This window comes from Acinonyx jubatus, chromosome D3 (genome assembly GCF_027475565.1).
Source record: "Acinonyx jubatus isolate Ajub_Pintada_27869175 chromosome D3, VMU_Ajub_asm_v1.0, whole genome shotgun sequence".
NCBI lineage: Eukaryota > Metazoa > Chordata > Mammalia > Carnivora > Felidae > Acinonyx > Acinonyx jubatus.
The window spans coordinates 28,723,413-28,747,167 of NC_069392.1; the positions used below are offsets into that span (position 1 = coordinate 28,723,413).

The window sequence follows — 23,755 nt, forward strand, 5'->3', positions numbered from 1 at the left end:
AGAAGGCAGAGGAAGACAAACAGTAAATATCTGGGTAAATATAAAAGCAAAATTTCACCCCTTAAGTGAACATGTATATTACTAAAATAACACTGTCTGGTGGGGTTTTCAGTATGACAGCTATCACATGAAGGCAGGAGAGTAAGAGAACCTATATGATTGTAAGGCTTTGATATTTTACTTGAAATGAAAAAAAAAATTAACTCTAAGAAGACTGTGAAAGGTTGAGAATGTACGCTGCAATCTCCAGAGCAACCATTAAAAACATAGTATATAATACAAAGAGATACAGCCAAAAGCCAATAGAAAAATTTAAACAAGAGTATTTGAAAATATTTAAATAATTCATAAGGAAACACGAAACAGGGAGAGGGGAACCAAAAAACTAGAGGAAAAAGAGAAAATAACAAAACGGTAGACCAAAATAGAATTATATCAATGATTATAATAAATATAAATGCTCTCAACGTGTTAATTATAAGATCCAACAATGATAAGCTATTTAAAAAAAGATCCAACTATAAGTTATCTGGCAGAAACCCACCTTAAATATAAAAACACAGATTAAAAGTAAAAAGATGAAAGAGAATTACTATATGTACAATAAGAGAAAGTTGGTTGGAGAAAATATATTAATATCATGGAAAGTAGACCTCAGAAAAAGGAATATTATCAGGGATAAGGATACATAAAAATAAAAGGTATCAATTCATCAAGAAGATATTAAGAGTGCTAAATATGTACTCAGTTAATGACAGAATTTCAAAATGCATGAAGGAAAAACTGATGCAACTGAAAAGCAGAAATAAACAAATATGTAATTATAGCTGGAGACTTAAACACGTCCTTAGTAATTAGCTGAATAAGTGGCCAAAAAGTCATACAGAACCCTGACTAATACTATCTACCTACGTGACCTAGTTGACATTAAGAGAACACTCTATCTAACAGAAAAACACATTCTTCACAAATGCACATGCAATATTCATCAAGATAGACCATATCCCAGATCATAAAACAAAACCTTAAAAAATGAAGAAGAAACAAAAGCATACAAAATATATTCTCTAACGTTATGGAATTAAGCTGGAAATCAATAGTGGAAAGGTAAATGGAAAATCTCCACATATTTGGAAAATGAATAATACACTTTTAAATAACCGATTGGTCCAAGAAGTAGTCAAGAGAAATTAGAAAGTATTTTACATGCAATAAAAATGAAAACCAAAATAATCAAAATTTGTAGGATGCAGCTAAAGTGAGGCATGGAGGAAAATTTATAGCATTAAATGTCTACATATGGGGTGCCTGGCTGGCTCAGTTGGTAGAGCATGAGACTTTTGACCTCAGGGTCATGAGTTCAAGCCCCATGCTGGGTGTAGAGATCACTTTATAAAAACGCCCACATTAGAAAGAAAGAAAGGTCTCAAATCAATGACCCAGTGTGCACCTTAAGAAACTAGAGAAAGAGGCTCAAAATAAGCCCCAAAGCAAACCAAAGGAAGAAAATAATAAGGATAGAGCAGAAACGAATACAACAGAGAATAGTAAAGCAACAGAGAAAAATCAACAAAATCAGAGATTGGCTCTTTATTTTATTTATTTAATTTTATTTTAGAGAGACAGAGAGAGCACATGAGTGGGGGAGAGGGGCTCATTCCCTCTGGAGAGAGAGAGAATCTTAAGTAGGCTCCAATGCTCAGTACGAAGTCCAACTCAGGGCTCAATCCCACAACCCTGGGATCATGACTTGAGCTGAAATCAAGGGTCAGATGCTCAACCGACTGAGCCACCCAGGTGCCCTGAGATTGGTTCTTTAAAAAAGATTCATAAAATTGATAAATCTCTATCTAGACTGACAACCACAAAAAAGGGGGAAAGAAACAAACTATCCTCATGAAAGAAGGATTATCACTCGAGACACCGACACACCACCAACATTAAAAGGGCAGTAAGGAAATGCTATTAACAACTCAATGCACAAAAACTCAACAACTTAGATGAAATGGAACTTAGGGCCACAAACTACTAAAATGGCTACAATAAAGAAGAAAATCTGACAAAAACAAGTGCTGACAGGAATGTGGAATAGAATTCTCATATATTGTTTGTAAGGATGTAAAGTGGTACCAGCATTCTGGAAAACAGTTAGGTAGTTTCTTACAAAATAAAATATACGTGTATCATATTCCTGGCAATCCTACCCCTAGGTGTTTACAGAAATGAAAACTTATGTGCAAAGAAAAGCCTGCACATGAATGTTTATAGCAGCTCTGTTCATACTGCCCCAGAGGTCCAACCATGGGTGAACAAAATACTCTTGAGCAATAATAAGGAACAAACTATTGAAAAACACAACTAAACAGATGGCTCTCCAGAGAATTATGGTGAGTGAAAGGTTACATATGGCATAAGCCTAGTTATATGGCATTCCAGAAAAGGCCCAACAAGGTAGAGAGCACAGATGGGCAGTGGCTAGAGGCCAGGGGTGGGGAGACAGGCTGACTACCGAGGGGGAGCAGGAGGAAAGTTCTGAGGTAATGGATCAGTTTCCATGTCAGGATTGTGGACATGCTGGTGTGCGCAGGTGTTACGACTCACTGTAAGTACATTTCATAATAATGATCATATTAATAACAGATACTTAGGAGTTCAATCTGATATAATAAAAGGACTGAAGAAACAGACAAACAGGAGAGAGCAGACAAATCTTGCATGCAGGAAAATTCCAAATAATTTGTATGGATATTCCGCCCTCAAGGATGTGGAACAGAATTCCCACCCCTGACGTAGGGGCTGCGCATACTGACTGCCTTCCTAAGAGGACAGTCTGCAAAGGGAGAGAAAAGAATAACTTTAACAGAAAGGAAACCTGACAACCACTACCTCGGCCAGGTGACCAAGGTCAACATCAACAGTGATGTCATTTTGACAACATGTACCATTAATATGTGATGAGACGGCACTTTACCTTTGAGGTCTGGCTCCCAGAAACCCACAACCCGTCTAACTGTGAGAAAAACACATGACATATCCTAGCTGAGGAACACTCTACAAAAGACCCAACTGGTACCCCACAAAATTGTCAAGGCAATAATAAAAATAAGGAAAGTCTAAGAAACTGTCACAGGCCAGAGGAGACTAAGGACACATGACAACTAAATGTAATGTACTGTCCTGGATAGGATCCTGGGACAGAAACAGGACATTAGGTAAAAACTCAAAATATCTGAATAAATTGGGACTTAAGTCCATAATGATGTAGCAATATTGGGTCATTACTGTGACAAATGTACCATGCTAATAATGTAAGATGTTAATAAGACGAGAACAGGGCTCAAGCATGCACTAGGTCACTGCTCTTGGCCATTTTCTGGAACGTTATTTTTTTTTTTAATATAATATATTTGACAATATTGTGCTGTTTTTTCTTGAGCTACAATTGATTTGATTTACCACTAACATGCTATGAAAACCATTTCCTGCTTAGACTTTTCTGGCTTATAGCCAATTTCTATCTAATTCTACTCAGGTGACTCTAAACAGATTTAATGCCAATTTTTAAGTGTTTATCCCATTTAAAATAATACGCCATCTTATTATGGTGCCCTAATAGATTTAAATTCATTTAGTGTCCCTAATATAAGGTAGGCAGTATTCAGTTAAGGAAATTAGCCGATAACTGTTACCATCAGCAGCAGCAGCACCATAGTTACTTCTAGAAGCAGAGTAGCATGCCAGGGAAAGAAGGCAGCTCTCCACCAGGCTGACCAACTCATTCTCTCCTTGAAGTACACAGCCATCCTAGTGGGAAGCTTCTGAATTGGCTGGTCCTTCAGGCTGCAGGAACAGAGACCCACTCACTTTATACTTCCCAGGCTACACCTGGAACCAGAAAGATGCTCTCTGGACAGGCCCATCCTGAGTGCTGCCTTGTCACCCTCCCACCTTCCTGATCAGGACAGACTATAGCAAGAATCCCAGAACTGGCCCCTCGAAGCCACATCACAGACACAGTGACCTGGGCGGTCTAGGCCAGGTCACTGGGAAACTTCCCAGGGCTGCTGCTTCATACCAGGGAAGTGGGGTTCTGACTACTGCCATCCACAGTCTTTGAAATGCAGGGAGTCCCACGGGAGTCAGCAGGTCCACATAAGGGCATCAGAAGCCAGCCTACAACTTAGGATAACCCCTTTGCAAGTGCTCACCCTATTGCTGAGTCTCCTGGGGGTCAATATCTCTCCACAGCATTGGCTCACCACTCAAGCCAGGGGTGGGGGCAGCCCACTGAATGATGCCCAGGCCCCAGAGGGGTGATCCTGCCATAAAGAAGGCCAAGGGCACAGTCCCTTCCAGAGAGCCCAGACCTGCCCATGTCAGCTTTAGGAAAGCATGTCCAGAGGAGACAAAGGAAGGAGCAATTCTGCTGGGATAGTAAGCTCTCTATCCCATTACATACAGCTCATGGCCACAAAGAACTGGACACACTCCCTGGGCCAAAGAAAGCATGCTGCACCTCCCTGCTTGGGCCCCATGGGCTGCCAGGCACAGGCCCAGCCTAGAAGGGACCTGGGTGGGTTGGGCCAGCCCTGGCACCAACCCAGCCTGTGCCCACAGCAACCCTCCCCGGCCCCGAGCCAGGGAAGCAGGTTTGCTGGGGACTCAAACTTCACAAAGAAACCATTTCTGGAATGGGGCTCCGTTTGGCTATTCGGAGTCAAAGGCGCACTTCATAGCTTCTTTCCAAACCCTATGCATTGTCAGGGCCCTTTCCCCTTTGAAGCCTCGGTGAGTGATTGAAGCGTCTACTTTCTGAGGGGCAGATAGCACCGGGCTGGTAATCTGACTCTAAGCCTGGGGATAAAGGTAGTTTGTTTCCTCTCAGCCCGTCTGTCAACACCTCCTCAGTAATTAGCCCTAATTATTACCAAGGGCCAGCCTCCCATTCGGTTATTAAATCAGAAATAGTATCGTGGCCGGGCATCTGTCAACGCCCGACTGGCGACCTTGGATTCATTGAATCCTCTGTCAGTATCCGTGGCTTCAAAGATGCAGATCCTGGGGAGAGGTTCCGGGGACGCAGTGCGGCCAGCCCTGCCTGGGAGGGAGGATTGAGGGGAGGGAGGACACGGCCACGAATAGCCCTGGCCTCGGAGTCCAGGGGGAGGTGGGAGCCAGGCACCATCCCTGCACCCTCCTTCTCCCTGGGCAGCAAGTGCACACCGCAAACATGGCCATCTCCACCTCCCCAGGCGACTGAGGGAACACTGTGTGTATGGTGTGGGGGTAGGGGGGTGTAAGGCATGCCCTCCAGCAGCCCTTCCCCTAGGGGACCAAAAGCCAGTCCCAGGCCTGCTTGCCTCTGGCATAGCCATCTCCCAGGAGCAGCAGGTGGTGGTGGCCTGAGGCCCGGCAGGGTCCTGTGCTGGCTTTTTTCTTGAATGCACAGGTAAAACAGCCAAACCCTGGGGCCAGGAACCCCCTCTGAGCTTCAAGTACAGCCAGGACATCTCCCCATGGACCAGAAAGTCCACAAACAAGATCTGGGGGACAGCTGTAGAAACAGGCTTCTGTGGTAGAGTCAAGGGTGCTGCACTCCTGAAGGCCTGGGGAGATACACTGACAGCCACCTCCATCCTTTGCCTGAAGCTTCTCGTTCTGTCCAAAAGCAGCAAGTCACTTGCTCCATAACTGGAAACCTTCTGCTCCCACAGAGCTCAGGCATTCCTGGCTCCTCGGAGGGGGAAGATTTACCCCCTCAGGCAAGAGTGTGCCAGGTCCCATGGGAGCTCCTTGCCTGCAGTCAACCACAGCAGTGTCCCACACTGTGTCTGGACATTCACCACTCCCCTCCCCCCAGGTCCGCAAGCACCCCTTCTGGAAGGGCCCCACCGTGTTTGGAGGGGAAGGCAACAGAAGCCAAGTTACAGCCACATCCCGTGGGATCTGGCTCCTCTGCTGGGGTCAAGGCCCACGTGGTATGATGGGTGACCAGGTAGAGGTGAGCATGACCCTCCCACCAGCGTGCGTGTTCTCCCCTGCCACAGCACAGCCAAGTCCCTGCTGGGTGCTCTGCCAGTGCTCCCACACTGGCAGGGCCAGGCTGGGCTGGCTGGGGCAGCAGGAGTGAGCTTTATGGACAAAGGCACAATGATATCTGACAGACTAGCAGCTGCAGCATATGAGGTGTGAACGACCAGTGTGCCCCAAGGCCAGCAGAGGCTTCCTGAGGCCGGGCCACTGAGGCCAGCAGTTGCACACTTCTCCTTGGGACCGAGAGACAGGCCAATCTTGCTGGACCGAAAGGAAACGCCAGGGAGGGTGGCTGCGGGGCTGCAGGGCAGGCAGGCTGGGCAGGCAAGGCCGCTCCATAAACAGGCACCTCAAGCTGCAGCTGAGGATGCCTGTCACCCCCAGGAGCAAGTCCAGGGAGCTAGGCAAGATAGCAGGAAGGAAGTCCTACTCGGAAGCATTTTCAGCCAGCCTGCCCCCATGAACTTACAGGCAGGGGTGGGAACTCAGCCAACAAAAGGCCAGCAGCATTTTTGTCCGTGGTGAACACACGGAAAAGCTTGTTGTTTTACAGGAAGTGTGACCATTCCCATGCACCAGTGCCAGCCTCTGGGGCCCACTTCCACCAAGAGATCTGGTCCGCAACAGCAAGCTGCCCAGGGCTGACAATAGCACCCAGACAACGCTCATCCTTAGGCATGGAATGGGGGCCAACCCCCATGGGCTTATGCCCAGGCAGCTCCTCTGAACCTGATTCCACTTGAAGAGGGGGTCCCTAAACACAATGGTGGTAATGCATTTTCTGACAGGGATCCATGTGTTTGCTCCTATGACAGAGGCTACCTCAGGCACGGGGGTTCCTCCCCCCCACAACTCACAGATGTGCAAATAACATGCCTACAGATGCACCGCATGCTCAGAATGGGCTGTAGGGTTCTGTGCACATACACGTGTCTACGTGCACACATTCACAGGGAAGGGAAGGACAGGGAAGGACCGGGGACAGTGAATGCAGTCCTGAGGGGCCTGCTGCCTCTAAGCTCATGTGAGGCAGAAATTCTCTCCATTACACAGGTGGCAAAATGAGACTTGCCAAAGTTCAGCATCTTGTGCGGGCCAGAGGGGGATGGGATGTAGGACACAATGACAGGGACCAGGAGGCCACAGTGGGCATTGTGAAGTGGACACCTAGAGCAGGGTGGAAGCACAGGGGCAGAGCTGTACTGGCCCTGGGCTACCCTCCTGGCCACCACTATGCATGGCTCCCATTTGCACTCTGATTTTCAGGGGAGGAACATAGGGTCTTGGTGGTGGAAAGGCTGCCATCTCCCAGGGGACAGCACCCTGGATTGGATACCTGGCCAACTCCATGCTTCCTGGCTTCCCCTACCCTGTAGGCCCTCACAGGCTGCCCACCTCCCTACTCGTGGCTTTCAGAAAACCTTGGCTATGGTGCAAAAGTGTCAAGGTGAACAACACTGTGCACTCAGGACTTCATGGGGCTTGAGATGTGGCACTCCCAGTGGCCAGGAGGCATCCCTGCGCTGACTACACAGCACCTGCACTTCGCCACCTGTGTGGCAGAGTGTGGGCTCACTGGCAGCCCAGGCCCCCTGTTGCTCAGGCACATAGAGGGAGTGCAGCCCAGGATACTCCTCTCCACTGTCTGGTGGCCCCACCTGGCAAGTGGATGAGCACCCATCACACACAGGCCCCAACCCTGGCTGTGCACCCCTGAGGCCAGGAGAGAAGGAATGGGCTGCCAAGGGCACCCTGCAGGCCAGGGGCTCTTCCCAGGCTGTCAACACCCTTGTAACAGAGATCATGTCACCCATCTACAAATGAGGAAAGCACAGCCCGAAGAGAAAGTGAGCTCAAGACTCCCGCCGTCCAGGACAGCATGCTTAGCCAGGCAGTCCACCAACATGACGCCCCCGGCTTAAGAAATGACCACTGCTGGAGCCAAGCAAGGAACACACCACCTCTGTGTTTACGATAATATGTGTTTTTAAAATTAGACAAGACAATTTAAAGAACAGGGTGGGGAGGTAGTGGGAGTGTTTCTCTACCAAATAATGAAGACTCACTATAAAACTAGATAATTGGTGGGGGACAGACTGGACCAGAGAGCCAGGTATGTATGAGAAAGATGGCACCTTGGACACATTGGGCCAGCACGGCATCCTGAACCTGATGCTGGCAGGTCCGTGCCCCGTGGGAAAAGGTAAGATGGGATCCTCTACTGGTTAGGGCAGAATAGGTCACACTGTGGAAAACACAAGCCCCCAAACTCAGAAGCTCCACACATCAGATTACATGTCCAGCACAGGTGGGCGGAAGAGCCCTGCTCATCACTGGCCATCTGATGGCCACAGCAGAGCCACGCCATTAGTTACAAGCTAACTCAAGAGTCAATGTAAAAGGTAAAACATTAAAACTGGGAAGTATACGGTAATGTCTGTACCTTCAGGTACACAAAGATTTCTGAAAGAAGAAGAAAAAGTTCCCAGACGTTATTGGGCATATCCTGCTGCCATGGCCTGGAGGGGCTCTGCACCTCAGCACTCAGCGATGCTCAAAGGGTGCTCACCACAACACTGTCTGCAACAGCAAAAATGAAAAACAAGAAATCCATCTTGGCCATTATTATGGGCAAATAGTGCTTCCCCCTCCCCCCACCCCCAAATTCACACTGAAGTTCTGACCACCACTACCTCAGAGGGTGACTCTATTAGGAGACAGGGTCTTCAAAGACGTAATTAAGGTTAAATGAGGTCATATGGGTGGCCTCTAATCCCATATGACTAGTGTCCTTATAAGATGGAGTTAGAGCACAGACGGACAACCATTTGAGGACACAGGGATAAGATGGCCATCATAAGTCAAGGGGACAGACCTCAGGAGAAACAACCCTGCCAACACCTTGATCTTGGGCTTCCAGTCTCCAGAACCGTGAGGAATACATTCTGTAGTTTAAGCCATGCAGCCTTAGTAAACAGGCATCTTCCCGTGGGTATTGACAAAGGCTGGCCCTACTTCGGTGATGGCTGCACCACTGAGCGTCCTGTTCATCTTCTCCATGCTGACGGCCCCACCTCACGGGGGGATTAGCTGCTTATCCCTCGAACTTAGGTGTGGTTTGGCAGCTTCCTTTGGGCATGGGAATGGAAAAGGAGGGACAAGTATCACTTGTGGTTCGCTGTGGTCTTTCCCTTGCTTTGGTGGTTTTGGAAAAATGGGTCCAGTGAGCTCCTGTCAACATGGTTCCTTTGTAACAGGCAGAGGGCACCCCAGCTGATCTGTGACAGGTAAGTGGTGAGATGTGGGAGGTTTTTACTGCAGCACAATCTGGCCCATCCTGATTGTTATGACAGGACAACAGCTCTATTTACGTTGTTCCTCACTATAGGACCATGGGGCTGTTTGCAGTTCTGCTGTTAATGCAGTGACTGCCCACTAGGCAGTCAACAGGGCTCAGACCACTACGTGGGTTTTATCTCAATCCTCCCACTACCCTATGAGGTCAGGTGACAGCAAGGACCATGAGTTTGCAAGTGGAGCTCAAGTCCATGCTCTGAAGCCCTACATCAAGAAATACACAACAGCCATCTGCGTGTAGGCAAGTGATCAGGGTCTGCACGCTTAGAAATGTTATGTGGGTGAATTGTAGTATTGTAGTGTTTGATATTCTCACCAACAAGAAAAAGCCTATTTCTCCATGTCTTCAACAATTCTGGATATGTAGAACTTTTAAAGTCCTGGATCACAGGCAGAAAAAAAAATCACCATACTTCCCTGTAGTACTTTTATGATTTTTCAAATACTGAAATCTTTAGTCCATCTGGAGTAGAGCCTGGCAGAGTGAGGTGGGTATCCAGTTTTACCATTTTCCAGATGGCTAACCAGTTGTTCCAACTCCTTTTAGTGAATAATCCATTTCAGCCCCATTAATTTGAAACAATACCTTTAAGCATGAACTAAATTCCTGCATTTATTTGGCTTTATTTCAAAGTTCTCTATTCTTCTCTGTTCGTCCATCCACACCAAATTTCAAGTAACTTCACTGCTGCAGCTTTATAAAAAGTTCTGTATCTCATAGGACCTTATCCTTAATACTTCTGGTGTTAAAGTTTTCCTTGGAGACATGTATGTTAAAAACCCTTCCACAGAGCTCACAAATATCCTATCTTTAGGAAATAAAATCTCCAGGTATTTCCAAGGCAAGTAAAGGACAGACCTGATGATCTGGTAGGTAGACCCAAGCACATCAGCTGGACCCTGAGCATATCCAGCAAACACTTTCAGACTGTCCTGCACCCAGGAGCACCTTCCTCCATCTCCCATGTGAGAGCCAGGAGTGGCGAATGGCCCAAGGATCCTCCTCTCATCATGCATGGTAGGGCCTTCTCCTTCTCCCCGCTCAGAATGGGAAAGGAGCTAGGTCACTGCATATGGCCAAAGACGGCACAGCATTGGCTGGCAGTGAAACTATCACTTTGCAATACCATATGCACTGCCTATCTACAAGGCCAGGCCAGAGCCCTCCCACCCTCTCCTGCTCCCACCCTCACGTCGCCATTGCCATTGAGACCCTGACCTCCTTTCTTTTCCTTTGTGGCAAGGGCTCAATCACAACAGGAGACATTTTCCAAATTAAAACATAGGTCACCTAGGCTCTCCACACCTCCTCTTGGGCCTGCCTTGGGAGAGGTGGCCCTCAGGAGAGGTATGCCAGACTATAAACCAAGCTTGCAGAAGCTGTCTGGGGCCCAAGGGAGAAAAGGTCCACAGGGCCAGAGGGGCCAAAGGAAAATGGCAATCTTGAGCTGACGGGATTCATTTCAGGTCCACTAAATGTAGATGAGAGAGGTGGCCTGCGCAGATGCCAGCAATAGTGCGGGCGTCAACTAAGTGACTCGGCCATCATCCCAGAGAGCAACTCCAGGTTCTACTGTCAGAGGCATCTTACCAGCTCAAACAATATCACCAATAATATCAGACCCATTGGCAGGCCAGGGAGTGGGAAGCAGTCTGACCTGGGTCTACAAAAGGAGGGTCCAGACATGAGCAATAGTAGAGGGTCAGCAGTGTATCTGGGGCTGGGCTACAATGTGCAGGGATTTCCCACACTTGATCAGAACCAGGCTGCACAGTCATTTCTTCTGTGGGCTTGCTTGTTTGCTTTTCAGGTTGTATCAGTTTCCCACCTGTTTCTAAGATTTTCAACTGTTTTATTTACAAGCCAACTGTGCCTTAAAATAGCTCACGCTTAAAACCATGTGAACCCAGAGCCTTTTAAAGTGATAATTACTAAATAATCCCAATGGTGTCTATTTTACTTAAAAATTTTTACCAGATGTTTGCTTACTACTGTTTTTTCTCTAAAATAGTTTTAGTAGCAGTTCATGCTTCCACTTTATTTGTTCTTCCTACTTTCCTGGAAAAGTGTTGTTTCCAGCTGTAAAACTAAAGGGGCTTGACACTCTTGCCTAACTGTTCATCAGAGTAGGTGCACTGTACCCATCCTGTGTTAAACTTGGCTTGAGGGAGCTTCTGAGCTCAGTTCTCATTATTAGAAAACCCATCCTGTGCAGAACGGATCTTTCTTCATTCCAATCCTCTGGCCCCTTGGCCTCACAGCTCTGGTCTGCTTCCTGCTCCTTCACTCCAGCTCTAGGAAGTCAGTTTTCAAGGCCACATTCCACCTGCCAAGACTCCCATTTCCACCTATTCAGCCCAACTCCTTCCTTCAACCAGATCCTTCGATTTTCAAAGCCCCACCCACCAGAAACCTGCAACACTGAACCTGGAGTGCTCATGGCTAGGGCCTAGCCTGTTCTCAACAGAACAGACAACAGTGCTTCTGCCAACAAAATAAGGGCTCTGCTCATCAGCTACCACCACACCACAGGATCAGCCATGGATTTAACATGTTTAATGAGCACCAGTTGTGTACCAGGGACACAAAGCTGATTAGGATGGAGCTCCTGCCCTAGAGGCTCACAATCTACCCAAAGATACAAGTCATTTATAGTGTTATGGTTTAAGTGTTGAGTCAGCAATGCCCAACAGTGGGCAGGGAGGCAGGGAATGCTGAATAGCAGAAAGTGGGAAGGCAACAATGGGCAAAGGCACTGAGACACAGAAATTCATGCCAACTTCTGAAAACACCAGGTGTTAACTACAATGTTAATATACAGAAGGGGGAAATGCTTGGAACTTAGTTAAGACTGGCAAGGAGGCTTGTATCCCATCTCCCTAGCTGTCCCAGGCTGCTGGTATACCTATAGGGAAGCATCTTTCTCTGCCATCCCACTGGTACTAAATGATCAAAGTGGCCACTTCCTCCATGCAGCCTTCCTTAAATTCTAGCCCAGAGGACAAAGGTCACAGAGAGCCAAGATGGGGAAGGGGGCCTAAGTACAGATACCATCCAGGGACAGATCTAAACAGGGCTGGCATGGCAGACCCAGTCCAGTCTAGCCAACACTGAATGAGGGATCTGGGGAGGGGGTGGTTATGAAGACATACAGATATCTGAATGGGGACTGCTGTATGGAACTCTGTCCAACTAATGGCAATGCAGCTGGCAATGCACAGGGAGGCAGCCTCTGGGTGACTGGAGAAGTCAGAGAATGAGGAGCACATGGTAGAGCCCAATATTCTGCTATAAGAGGAGGTGGGATGGTGAGGACAAGGGGGCTGTCTGTGTTCAGACAGGGCAGAGCCCAAACAGGTGCACCTCCAATAAAGCAATAAAACAAGTGGCCCAGCAATAAAGCAAGTGGATAAGGCAATACCTGGCACACTCTGGCTACAGTCATCTGGCAATGCCACTCTGTCCTGCTGGGGCACTGTGGGGCTTTTCAACTATGCAGGCCACTTCATCACAAGGGGCACTACTGAATCTGCCTGGACTGTGTTCAGAATCCAGGGCTGTGGGGTAGGGAGCAAGAGAAACTGCTAGCTCTCTTGGGGTCTCTGGGGTGTCTGCAACCTGCTGAGGGGTACTTAAGGATGCCTTCTGGTCTCCCTCTGTCTTAGAAACTTCCTCCTTTGTCTTCTGGGTTTCTGGACCCTGGCGGAACTGGATCTGGTTTCTGGGTAGGCGGGTTACAGATCCTGAAAGTGCAGGGACAGGTGTGGGGACCGCCTACCCTGGCTGGGATGAGGCTGGCCTCACAGGACCAGCAACAGCCCTGCATGCGGAACTAGACAAGGTGAGGGACTCCACAGACCCAAGGCTGCTCTCCTTGGCCAGCTGCTACTCAGGGAGACCATTTCTGGATGTAGAGTTGGAAGTATAAACAGCAAAGGTGGCCACAGCAACTGGGACAGCACCCACGTTGAATGCCAGGACCTCCGAATACCTAGCTAAGTACTGCCTCACCACAGGCAGCTGCGGGGCCACTGGTGACTGGCTTAAGGCAGGGGCCAGGGGGCAAGGCGCTGCAGCATGGTACTCAGCAAAACTGTTCAGGTCTTGAATGACATCCTCGAGATCCTGGCAGAAGAGCTCATAATCGTCAGGAAGGGGCAGGTCCCCAACGAGGTAGGGGGGGTGCTCATGCCCGGGCTTGGCCGGTCGGGTGCCCAAGGATCTCACAGACGTGACTGAGGTTGTCCTGACAGTTCTCAAAGCAAAACGACATGTAATCACCCAACTGAGCCCAAAATCGGTCCACAAGCCATGGGGAGTCATCAAAGGTGCCTGGGTCCAAGCTTGGCACCTAGTAGAAGTCCACGCTGAGGGGCCATGGGCTGGGCATGCACAGAGCCAGGGGTCCCCTTTCTGTGAGCTTACCACCAGGAGCACTGCTGGCTGTGCTCTTCTGCTCCATGGTCGTATGCACGCATACGGGGTCCCCACAGCAGGGCCGCTCAATCCAGGGATCCACTAGGGGGGCATATGTGACCCCAAGAGAGACCTGGTCCATCTGCTGCCAAGGGTGTGTGTTGGCATAACTGGCTGCTGCTGGGATGGGATTGCAAGGGCCGTGCCGATGGCGCCAGCAACAGGGCATGCTGGGAGCAGAGGGGAGCTGCCACACCAACTAGAAGAGGAAGGGGGAAGAAAGGAAGAGATGGTGCAGCGGGGAGGGTGGGCAGGACACAGCAGGACAGAGATGGGCTGAAGAGGTGTCTGGCAAACCCAGATGTTCCAGGCAAGTGCTGAGGGTCAGAGGAGCTGACAGCTGTGGCCTCAGGAGAGCTGAGAAGAGCTGATGGGACAGTCAGATGCAGGCCACCATCCAAGGCAATCCTGTCCAAAAACAAGGTGGGGAAGAGCGGGAACTAGGCCCAATCATCTCCACCGTGCAGCAAAAGGAGGCAATACGCAGGCAAACCCCAGGTACCCCACTAGGAGCTGTGACTGGAAGGAGGGCCCAAGAGGCAGGCCTGAGAGGCCTGAGAAGGTGGGCAAATGCCACCTGTGATGTTTCATGGGCAAGGTGTGATGGCAGATGCTATCAGTCCCAGGAGAAGGAAAAGGGGCCAGATCAGAAGCCCCTGGGCTTCCTTGGACAGCCTGGCTGGCTGTCAGGGATTTTCAGAAGAACAACAAAAGCAACCTTTAACTGAGTGCTCTATCTATGGCAAACACTGACCCCTTGATGAGGCTGATACTCTTTATCGTGCCAGAGGCAAAGTGGTGAGTGAAGTCACTTGTCTGCAGCCACACACCAATCAGTAAGTGACCGAGGCAGGTGAACCTGGCTCTAAAGACCATATGATTAACCACCACACATCACCATGCTGGTTATGAACTACGTTTCAATCCACTGAGAAGGAGCCCCCAGTCACCCCAAACACTGTGAGCGTTAAGTAAGCAGACCAGGTCACAAGATTCTTTTACATCAAAGCACTAAGAGCTTGGAAGGGGCTACCTGCATGCCAGACAGAAGCCTGGGGTCCCACTATTCTCTGGTGCCCACCAGCCTCTCTACCCATGCTTTCCAGACTTACCTCACCACTCAGAGTCCAGCGTGCTGACAACACCACCCTCATCCTAAACACCACCTCCCTGTCCTCATCCTTGTCAACAGCACAGGATCCAATCCCTCAAGTTTAATCTCACTCGCTGTGTCTTCTTTCACCACCTCAAAGTCACTCCAGTAAAGGGTCTGGAGGGCAGTGGTCATCAACCCTGAGCAGTCCAAAGAGCCCTGAAGTGGGAAAGGAGGCTGCAACCATCACCAAGTACAGTTCCCTTCCAATGCCAGGAGCCCTCTCTCAGGGCTCTCCCACTGCCTAACCTGACAGTGGCCACTTCCCAAGTATCTCTGCAAAGGGAGGTCCACTCACAGCTGCCACAGAACACACTCTGCAACCCCTCCACACATATCCCAATGTTCCATCTGCTCACATCCAGGGTCTGCACACACCTTTGTGCACAGTTGCCTATGTGTTTATCTACCCCTGCCCCCATCAGAGTGAGTTCCTCCAGGGAGACACAGCTCTGCTGATCTTTCTGCTGAGCACCTCCCAGGGTGGCCTGCAGCATCTGAAGCTGCTAGGGCCACCAGCACCTACTTCTGCCACCTAAGCATTCAGGAACCTCTCAGGTATGGCCCCCACTCTGGGGGATGATTCTTCCACCTGAAAGCCTTCCCATCCTAACAGAGAAAAACAATATAACAGAGCCTGCCAGCAGCAGTGGCTCAAGTGGCAGCACACAAATGCAATCCACTCGGGACTCCAGTCCAGTTCCTCATCAAGCTCTGAAAACCAATGACGATGAACGCCAGTGACCACGAACCACACTCCAAGCTCCTGCCACCAATCTAAGGTTAAGTGCCAGGCTGCGCACAAAAACCACATCCCATGCCCAATACACAGTGCACTACCCAAGTCTCTGCCCTGGCTTCCTCCCAGTCCCAAACTCCTACCCCTGGTCAGAATCCTAGCTGTCCCCTGCCTGCTCATCAGCATGCCTGTGTACCCCTGTAGCATCAGGGTGAAGGCTCCCCTGCGCCAACCAGCCAGCCCTGCTTGGCCGTGAACCTTCTTAAGCTTGGGTCTCTTAACACTTTTGAGAACCTTAGCCCTCCCACAGCTATTAGTTTGTTGACCCCTCTTCCTTCTCTCCCCACCCTAACACTGAGGAATTTGGGCCCTTCTGGACTGCACAGCGCTTTACTCAAGGAACAGGTACCGGGACGCACACGTATTTGCCTCTGCAAAGCCAAAAGCCAGCACCTACAATGCTGGAGCGTTCTCAGCTCCTAGGAGACCAGGGACCCCGGGGGTAGAACAACTTGCCCAAAGCTTCGCAGCAAGTGGAGGGCAGACCACTGCACCACCCCCTTCTTAAACGCCATGCAGGAAACCGCGGGGATATAAGCTCACAAGTCCCACTGCAAAAAGAAGCCGACCAACCTGAGGCTCCACGAGGCGTCTGCGAAGAGGGTCCACGGATCTGCGACCGGAGACTACGGACCCGTCTCCCTCCCAGGGCGAGACTCCCAAGTGCCACCTAGAAAGCGCAGAACAAGATCGGCCGCCGTGAGGTGAGAAAGGGCGCGGGGGACACCTTCGAACACAGCTGGAACCACCAGAAAATGACTCCAGGCTCTCCCCCGCCCACGGCGCGGACCGAGAAACTGAGGCCCGCCTTTCCGAAGGGCAACAGGGACCCAGTCCGAGGGCTCCGAGCGCCTCTCCGCTAACAGGAAGTTGGGAAGGACGGAGGGGCGGGGCCCCCGCCGGGCACTCGGGTTCCCGCCGCCCCACTGACCCTCCGTCCAAAGTCTGCGACACCCGCTCCAGCAGGGGCTAAGTTCCAAGCCTAACCACTTCGCGCAGCCACGTCCCCAGCGTGCGCGTAGCCGCCCCATACGTCCCCGCGCCGGTACCCGGCGCGTCCCACACTAGTCTCCCTGTAGGGCTGCGCCTGCGCTGTGAGCCTTGAGGCCCATAGCTGCGCAGGCGCTCTCAGGCCCTGCCAGCGCGGCAGTGAGGCGCGGGGGGTGATGGGAGCGCGCTCAGCCCCGCGACGCCGCGCCAAGTGCTTGGAGCAGGCCAGGCTGCGCGGGCAGGCGTGGGGTGGCCAGGGCTGGCGGTGTTCAGCGGGCCCGCGCGAAACGCACTGGGGCTGAGGAATGGATAGCAGGAGGGAGGGACGGGGCACCCAACTGGCTCTCCCAGGGATGTTGGAGCCGTTGCCACTGCCCTCAAATCAGCTGGGCCCTGGGGCGCTACCGAACGTCTGGAGGGTTGCTGGGAACAGAGCCCACCAGGGAGGGTTTGGCCATAGAGGGCCTTCGGCGCTTTGGTGGAAAGTGTCTCTCACCACCCAGCGCCCCATGCTTGAAAGTGGGGCCTGGTTCTGCCTACGTTCTGTGCGGGAGCCAGAGGGCAAGGCTGGGCTGGCCGTGAGGACGCCCCACCTGGGTGCCTAGAGGCTGGTAAACCGGGGCCTGTAGGTTTTCTAGGGGGTGTGTTTGTGCTGCCCTACCCGGGTGGAGGCTAGACTGAGAGGACAATGAGGGCAGGCTGCCAAGGCCAAGTTTGCTCCCCAGGAGTGACATGCTCATTCAGCACCCAGAGACTTTGGGAAAGTGAGCAGAGCATGAGGTTGGGTGCTCCTCATGTGCACCATCCCACGCTTCCTCTTCCAGTGCTTACGGTGCCTAGACAAGAGGTGGGAGAGGGTATCTGCCCCTCGGATACCTAATGCCCTGTGAGCCAAGGACCTGGATGCAGGCCAGGAGTTATTGGAGCCATCAGCAGCCGAATCCCCTGGAAAGAGATGTTTCTCAAGGCGAACACATGCCTAAGAGACCAGCTCCCTTTCTGCCCTGGTCTAGTGACTCCTTTCATGAAACTATCTCTGAAATGTTATCTGCATTTACACCCAAACTCACTCTCTTTGATCTTTGAAACGCGAATCAAAGATCACATTGTACCTTTACTTGGGTCTGTGGGGCTTCCAGCCACCTCGGCCAAAAATAATAAAAGTGGCACCCAGCCAGTAAACGCCTCCTTGAAGTGTGAATGAAACTTGTATTTTTCGGTTGTATCTTTCCTAATTGACCTGATAATTTAAACTTCCTGCCTCAAAGGAGAGGGGGAGTTCCCGACAATTTGGCTTACCTCAGGCACTAGGCAGCTAAGGCCAACTCCAGGCTGGTCAGCAGAGAGCAGGCAGTATGCTCGTGTCAAAAACTAATCCAACTGGGCCAGGCCATCAGAAACCACTTTTTTTTGGTTCCAATTGCTTTTTTTTATTCAGGCCATGTTCTATGTATATATTTTTTAAATTGTAATAAAATATACATGTCATAAAATTTACCCTTTTAAAACCATTTCTAGATGTACAATTTGGTGGCATTAAGTATATTTACGCTGTGTGCAACCTTCACCACCACCCATCTCCAGAACTTTTGCATCACCCCAAACAGAAACTGTACCCATTAAACACTAGCTCCCCACCACTACCCCTGCCCCAGCCTCTGGTAACCTCTATTCCACTTTGTCTATGTTAATTTGCTTATTCTAGGTACCTCATAAGTGGAACCATACATTATCATTTCATTTAGAATGTTTAAGACGTTCATGTTGTAGCACCTGTCAGAATTTTTGTTTCTTTTTAAGGCTCAGTAATATTCAATAATATGTACACATAACATTTTGTTTATCCATTCAGCTGTTGATGGCCACTTGGGTTGCTTCAGTCTTTAGGCTTTTGTGACTAATACTGCTATTAACATGGGTGTACAAGTATCTATTAGAGTCCTGCTTTCAGTTCTTTAGCTATATATCTAGGAGTGGAATGGCTGAATCATGGTAATCCTATGTTTAACTTTTTTAAGAAACTGCCAGACTTTTCCAGAGCATCTGCATTATCTTATGTTCCTACCAGCAATGCACAAGTTTTCCAATTTTTCCACATCCTCACAAACACTTATTCTTTTCTGGGTTTGTTTGTTTGTTGTTGTTCAAAAATAGCCATCCTAATGGGTATGAAGTGGTATCACATGGTTTTAATTTTAGTGACTAGTGACTGCCAGCATCTTTTCATTTGGTTATTGACCATTTGTAGCTCTTCTTAGGATAAATGTCTGTTCAAGTCTTTTGCCTGTTGGGTTTTTTGTTTTGTTGTTGTTGAGTTGTAGGTGTTCTTTACATATTTTATATATTAATCCCTTATAAGATATATGATTTCTGAATATTTCTCCCATTCTGTGGTTTATCTTTTCACTCTCTTGGTTTCCTTTGAGATACAAAATTTTTAAATTTTGATAAAGTCAAATTACCCATTTTTTTCTCTTTTTCTTTTGGTGTCATATATAAATCATTGCCAAATACAATGTTGTGGAAATTTCTGCCTGTTTTTTCCTAAGAGTTTCATAGTTTTATCCCTTATGCTTACATCTTTGATCCATTTGAGTTATTTTATATATAAATTGATATAAGATAAAAGTCCATCTTCTTCTGTTTGCATGTGCATATCCAGTTTTCCCAGTACCATTTGTTGAAAAGACTGTCCTTTTCCCATTGAATAGTCTTGTAACTCTTGTCAAAAATCAACTGATAACATAAGCAATAGTTTATTTCTGGGATCTCTATTTTATTCCATTGATGTCTATGTTTGTCTTTATGTCAGTCTTAAAAAAAATTTTTTTTAGAGCGCCTAGGTGCCTCAGTCAGTTAAGCGCCAGACTTTGGCTCAGGACATGATCTTGCGGTTCGTGGGTTCCAGCCCCACGTTGGGCTGAGCCGGGAGCCTGCTTCAGATTCTGTCTCTCAAAAATAAACAAATGTTAAAATTTTTTAAAAAATATTTATTTATTTTTGAGAGAGAGAGACAGAGCACGAGCAGGGGAGGGGCAGAGAGAGAGACACACACAGAAACTGAAGCAGGCTCCAGGCTCTGCACTGTCAGCACAGAACCTTGATGCGGGGCTCCAACTCACAGATTACAAGATCATGACCTGAGCCAAAGTCGGACGCTTAACCGACTAAGCCACCCAGGTGCCCCAAAATGGAATTGAGGGACACCTGGGTCAGTCAGTTAAGTGTCCAACTCTTTTTTTTTTAATTTTTTAATGCTTATTTATTTTTGAGAGAGAGAGAGAGAACGGGAGAGGGGCAGAGAGAGACAGAAACACAGATTCTGAATCAGACTCCAGGCTCTGAGCTGTCAGCACAAAGCCCAAGGTGGGGCTTGAACTCACGAACCTTAAGATCATGACCTGAGCCAAAGTCCAAAGCCCAAACAACTGAGCCACCCAGGCGCCCCTCTTTATGTCAGTCTTGACTACTGTAGCTTCATGACAAGTTTTTAAATCAGGAAGTGTGAATCCTCCAATTTCATTCTTTTTTTCCCAACATTATTTTGGTTATTGGGGATCTTGAGATTCCAAAAATTTGTATTTTGAGGATCAGTTTTTCTATTTCTAGAAAAAAAGACACTTGAGATTTTGATAGAGATTGCATTTAGTCTCTATATCACTTTGTATACTATAGATATTTCAGTAATATTAAATCTTCTAGTCTGTAAGTATGGGATGTCTTTCCACTTATTTAGGTCTTCTATAATGTCTTCCAGTGATGTTTTGTAGGTTTTAGTGTGCAAGTCCTTTGCTTCTTTGGTTAAATTTATTCTCTTATATTTTATTCTGCTTGATGTTACTGTAAGTAGGATTGTTTTCTTAATTTCCTCTTCAGATTGTTTGTGGTCAGTGTATAGAGATACAGCCTTTTGTGTATTGATTTTGTATCCTGCAACTTTGAGAGTGCATTTATTAAGTCTAGCAGTGTTTTTGTGGAATCTTTAGAAAGATCATATCATCTGTGAACAGAAATAATTTCAATTCTTCCTTTACAATTTGAATTCCTTTATTTCTCTTTCCTGCCTTATTGCTCTGGTTAGGACTTCTAGCACTAAGTTGAATACAAGTGGCAAGAACAGGCATCCTTGCCTTGTTCCTGATCTTAGAGGAAAAGCTTTCTGTTTTGACCATTGAGTGTGATGTTGGCTGTGGGTTTTTTGCATATGGCTTTATCATGTTGAGGAAGTGTCCTTCTATTCCTAGTTTTATTGAATGTTATATCATGGAAAAGTATTGAGTTTTGTCAAATGCTTGTCCTATATCAATTGAGATGACCATGTTTCTTTCTTTCTTTCTATTGATACAATATACTACATTGATCTTGAAAAAAAATATATATATACACATATATTAATGACTTTAACTTCTCTGTGGGCTGGGTTCTTAACAGGACCAATTGCTGCCTTTTCACCCACACAATGAGGCGAGCTAACTTTGCTGAACCCACCAAGTGGGCAACATGTGAACTCAAGGTTTCATTGGATGATGAGGCAGGAGTCAGTCCATTTCACAGATGGGGAAGCTAGGCTTCATGAAGGCCAAGAATTACTTGAGGGATGGTACACTTGAGAGTCCCTATCCAACTAGCAGCCCCTCTTTGGAAATGCACCCTCTTGTGTTGGGTGCTGGATGTGAATATTTGAATTAGGAAGCCCCAAAGCAGTGGTCAGGCAAGGGGCATTGGAACAAGGACTTTGGCTGTAAAGTGTTGAGGGTTGATGTTGGCACTGCATCCCCAGACCAGGAAGGCAACAAGGAAGCAGGGACCAGCTACCTGAGAAAGGTGATGCCAGCTGCCTGAGGACTGTCTGCCTCTGAAGCCTATCTGTGCTCCTGGCACCTGGACCTTCATCAGGGGCCTTTACCTAGAGCCTGCTGATAGATGTGTGAGCTCAGAAACAGGAATGCCAGTGTCTCTCTATTCAGCCATCACCTTTCTCATTTCATTCTACCAACATTTTCCCTAAAAATATAGAGTTGAATCCTTTGGTGCCTTCTCAAAGGTCCCACTTTCCAGAGAAGGGTCTCTTTCCTGTCCTGTTGGTAGGGCTGTGCCCTAAGTGATTAGCACAGATGCCTCAGAGACCCTTCCAACTTAGCCAGGCAGCTGGGCACCTGAGCCTGGTGCCCCTGGGGTTCCTTGTGCTTCATTGTTATGGACTGAATATTTGTGTCCTCCTAAGATTCACATGTTGAAATCCTAACCCCCAATGTGATGGTATTAGGAGATGTGGCTTTTGGAGCCCCCATGAATGAGATTAATGCCCTTATAAAAGAGGCCCTACACAGCTCCCTCACTCCTTCTGCCATTTGAGGGTCCAGGGAGAAGTCAGCTGTCTATAAACAAGAAAGTGGGTCCTCACCAGACATCAAATCTGCTAGTGCTTTGATCTTGGATTTCCCATCCAGAACTGTGAGAAATTAATTTCTGTGGTTTATAAACCACCCAGTCTATGGTATTCTCTTAGAGCAGCCTGAACTAAAACAAGCTTTTGGAACCCATTGTTGTCTTTGTCAATTTCTTTTTTTTTTCTTTAAAGTTTATTTATTTGAGAGAGAGAGAGACAGCATGAGTGGGAGAGGGGCTGAGAGAGAGGTAGAGAGAGAGAATCCCAAGCAAGCTCCACACTGTCAGGGTAGAACCTGACAGGGGGCCCAAATCCGAAACCATGAGATCATGACCTGAGCTGAAACAAACAGTTGAATGCTTAACCAAGTAAGCCACCCAGGTGCCCCTATCCATTTCTTTACATTCCCTCTCCTCTCTCTCTCTCTCTCTCTCCCTCCCTCCCTCCGTCTCTTTTTAATGTTTATTTATTTTTGACAGGGGAAGGAGGGGTGCAGAGAGAGAGGGAGACAGAAGCAGGCACTGCACTATCAATGCAAAGTCTGGTGTGGGGCTAGAAATCAAGAACTGTGAGATCACGACCTGAGCTGAAGTCAGATGTTCAACCAACTGAGCTACCCAGGTGCCCCACGTTCTCTTTCTTTTTAAATTGAGGTAAGATTTACTTCAATAAAATATACAGATTTGAAAAGCACAGTCACACAAATTTTGCACAGTAAGCTACCACCACACACAATTAAGCTATAGAACATTCTGTTACCCAGAAAGTGCTTCCATTCCTCATAGACATTGTTCTGACTTCTACTGCTTAGCTTTATTTTGCCTGTTCTGGAAGGTTTTTTTGGTTGTTGTTTTGTTTGTTTGTTTGTTTGTTTGTTTGTTTGTTTGTTTTTTAAGTAGGTTTCATGCCCAGAGTGGAGCCCAACATGGGCTTCAAACTCATGACCCTAGGATCAAGACCTGAGTTGAGATCAAAAGTTTAATGCTTAAATGAGCCACCCAGGCACCACCCCCCCCATTCTGGAACTTCTTACACATGGAATCCTATAGCATGGACTCTGTGTCTGATCTAGTATTTGTAAGATTCATCTATGTTATGGTTGCATGTGTCTCACATTTTTTTTATTGCTGTATGGCATGCTATTGCAGGACTATGCAATTTGTTCAGTCATTCTCATGTTAATGGACATTCACATGGTTTTTAGCTTGGAGCTATCATGAATGAAGCATGAGCATTCTTGAATAAGTTCTTTTTGTGGACATAGGGTTTCATTTCATTTGGGGGCGATATCTAGGAGTGGACTTTATAAGAAGCTGTCAAAAGTTTTCCAAAGTATCTGAAACATTTTTTAAAAATGTTTTAAGTGTTTATTTATTTTTGAGAGAGAGAGAGAGCAAGTGTGAGTTGGGGAGGGGCAGAGAGAGGGAGACAGAGAATCCGAAACAGGTTCCACGCTGTTCATGAGGCTCAAACTCATGAACCGTGAGATCACGTCCTGAGCCAAAGTTGGACACTCAACTGACTGAGTCACCCAGGCGCCCCCCCCCCCCGACAAAT

General features: G+C 48.0%; 2 protein-coding genes and 1 non-coding gene across 4 annotated transcripts in view; 1 reads left to right on the top strand and 2 right to left on the bottom strand.

The window, feature by feature from the left end:
- Positions 1-16,903, bottom strand: part of GNB1L (G protein subunit beta 1 like) — a 67,973-nt gene extending 51,070 nt beyond the window's left edge. Inside the window, exons 1-2 of one of the 2 annotated variants that reach the window (XM_027049723.2) lie at positions 16,751-16,903; positions 16,393-16,489 (exon numbers count right to left, since the gene is read on the bottom strand). The gene's annotated coding sequence lies outside the window, so the exon portion shown is untranslated. Of the gene's footprint in view, positions 1-13,816; positions 13,952-16,392; positions 16,490-16,750 lie in introns of those variants that run through there. The other variant, XM_015081817.3, reaches the window with a different exon arrangement.
- TRNAK-UUU (transfer RNA lysine (anticodon UUU)) lies at positions 1,307-1,379 on the top strand. Its single transcript has one exon. It is a non-coding gene; the product is annotated as a tRNA-Lys (tRNA).
- On the bottom strand, positions 11,933-14,036 carry RTL10 (retrotransposon Gag like 10). Its single transcript, XM_015081816.3, is given in 4 exon segments — positions 11,933-13,091; positions 13,093-13,129; positions 13,132-13,573; positions 13,575-14,036. Coding segments are annotated over 4 exon segments (1,200 nt in total). The 3' UTR covers positions 11,933-12,832.
- Positions 16,904-23,755: the final 6,852 nt, after the last annotated feature.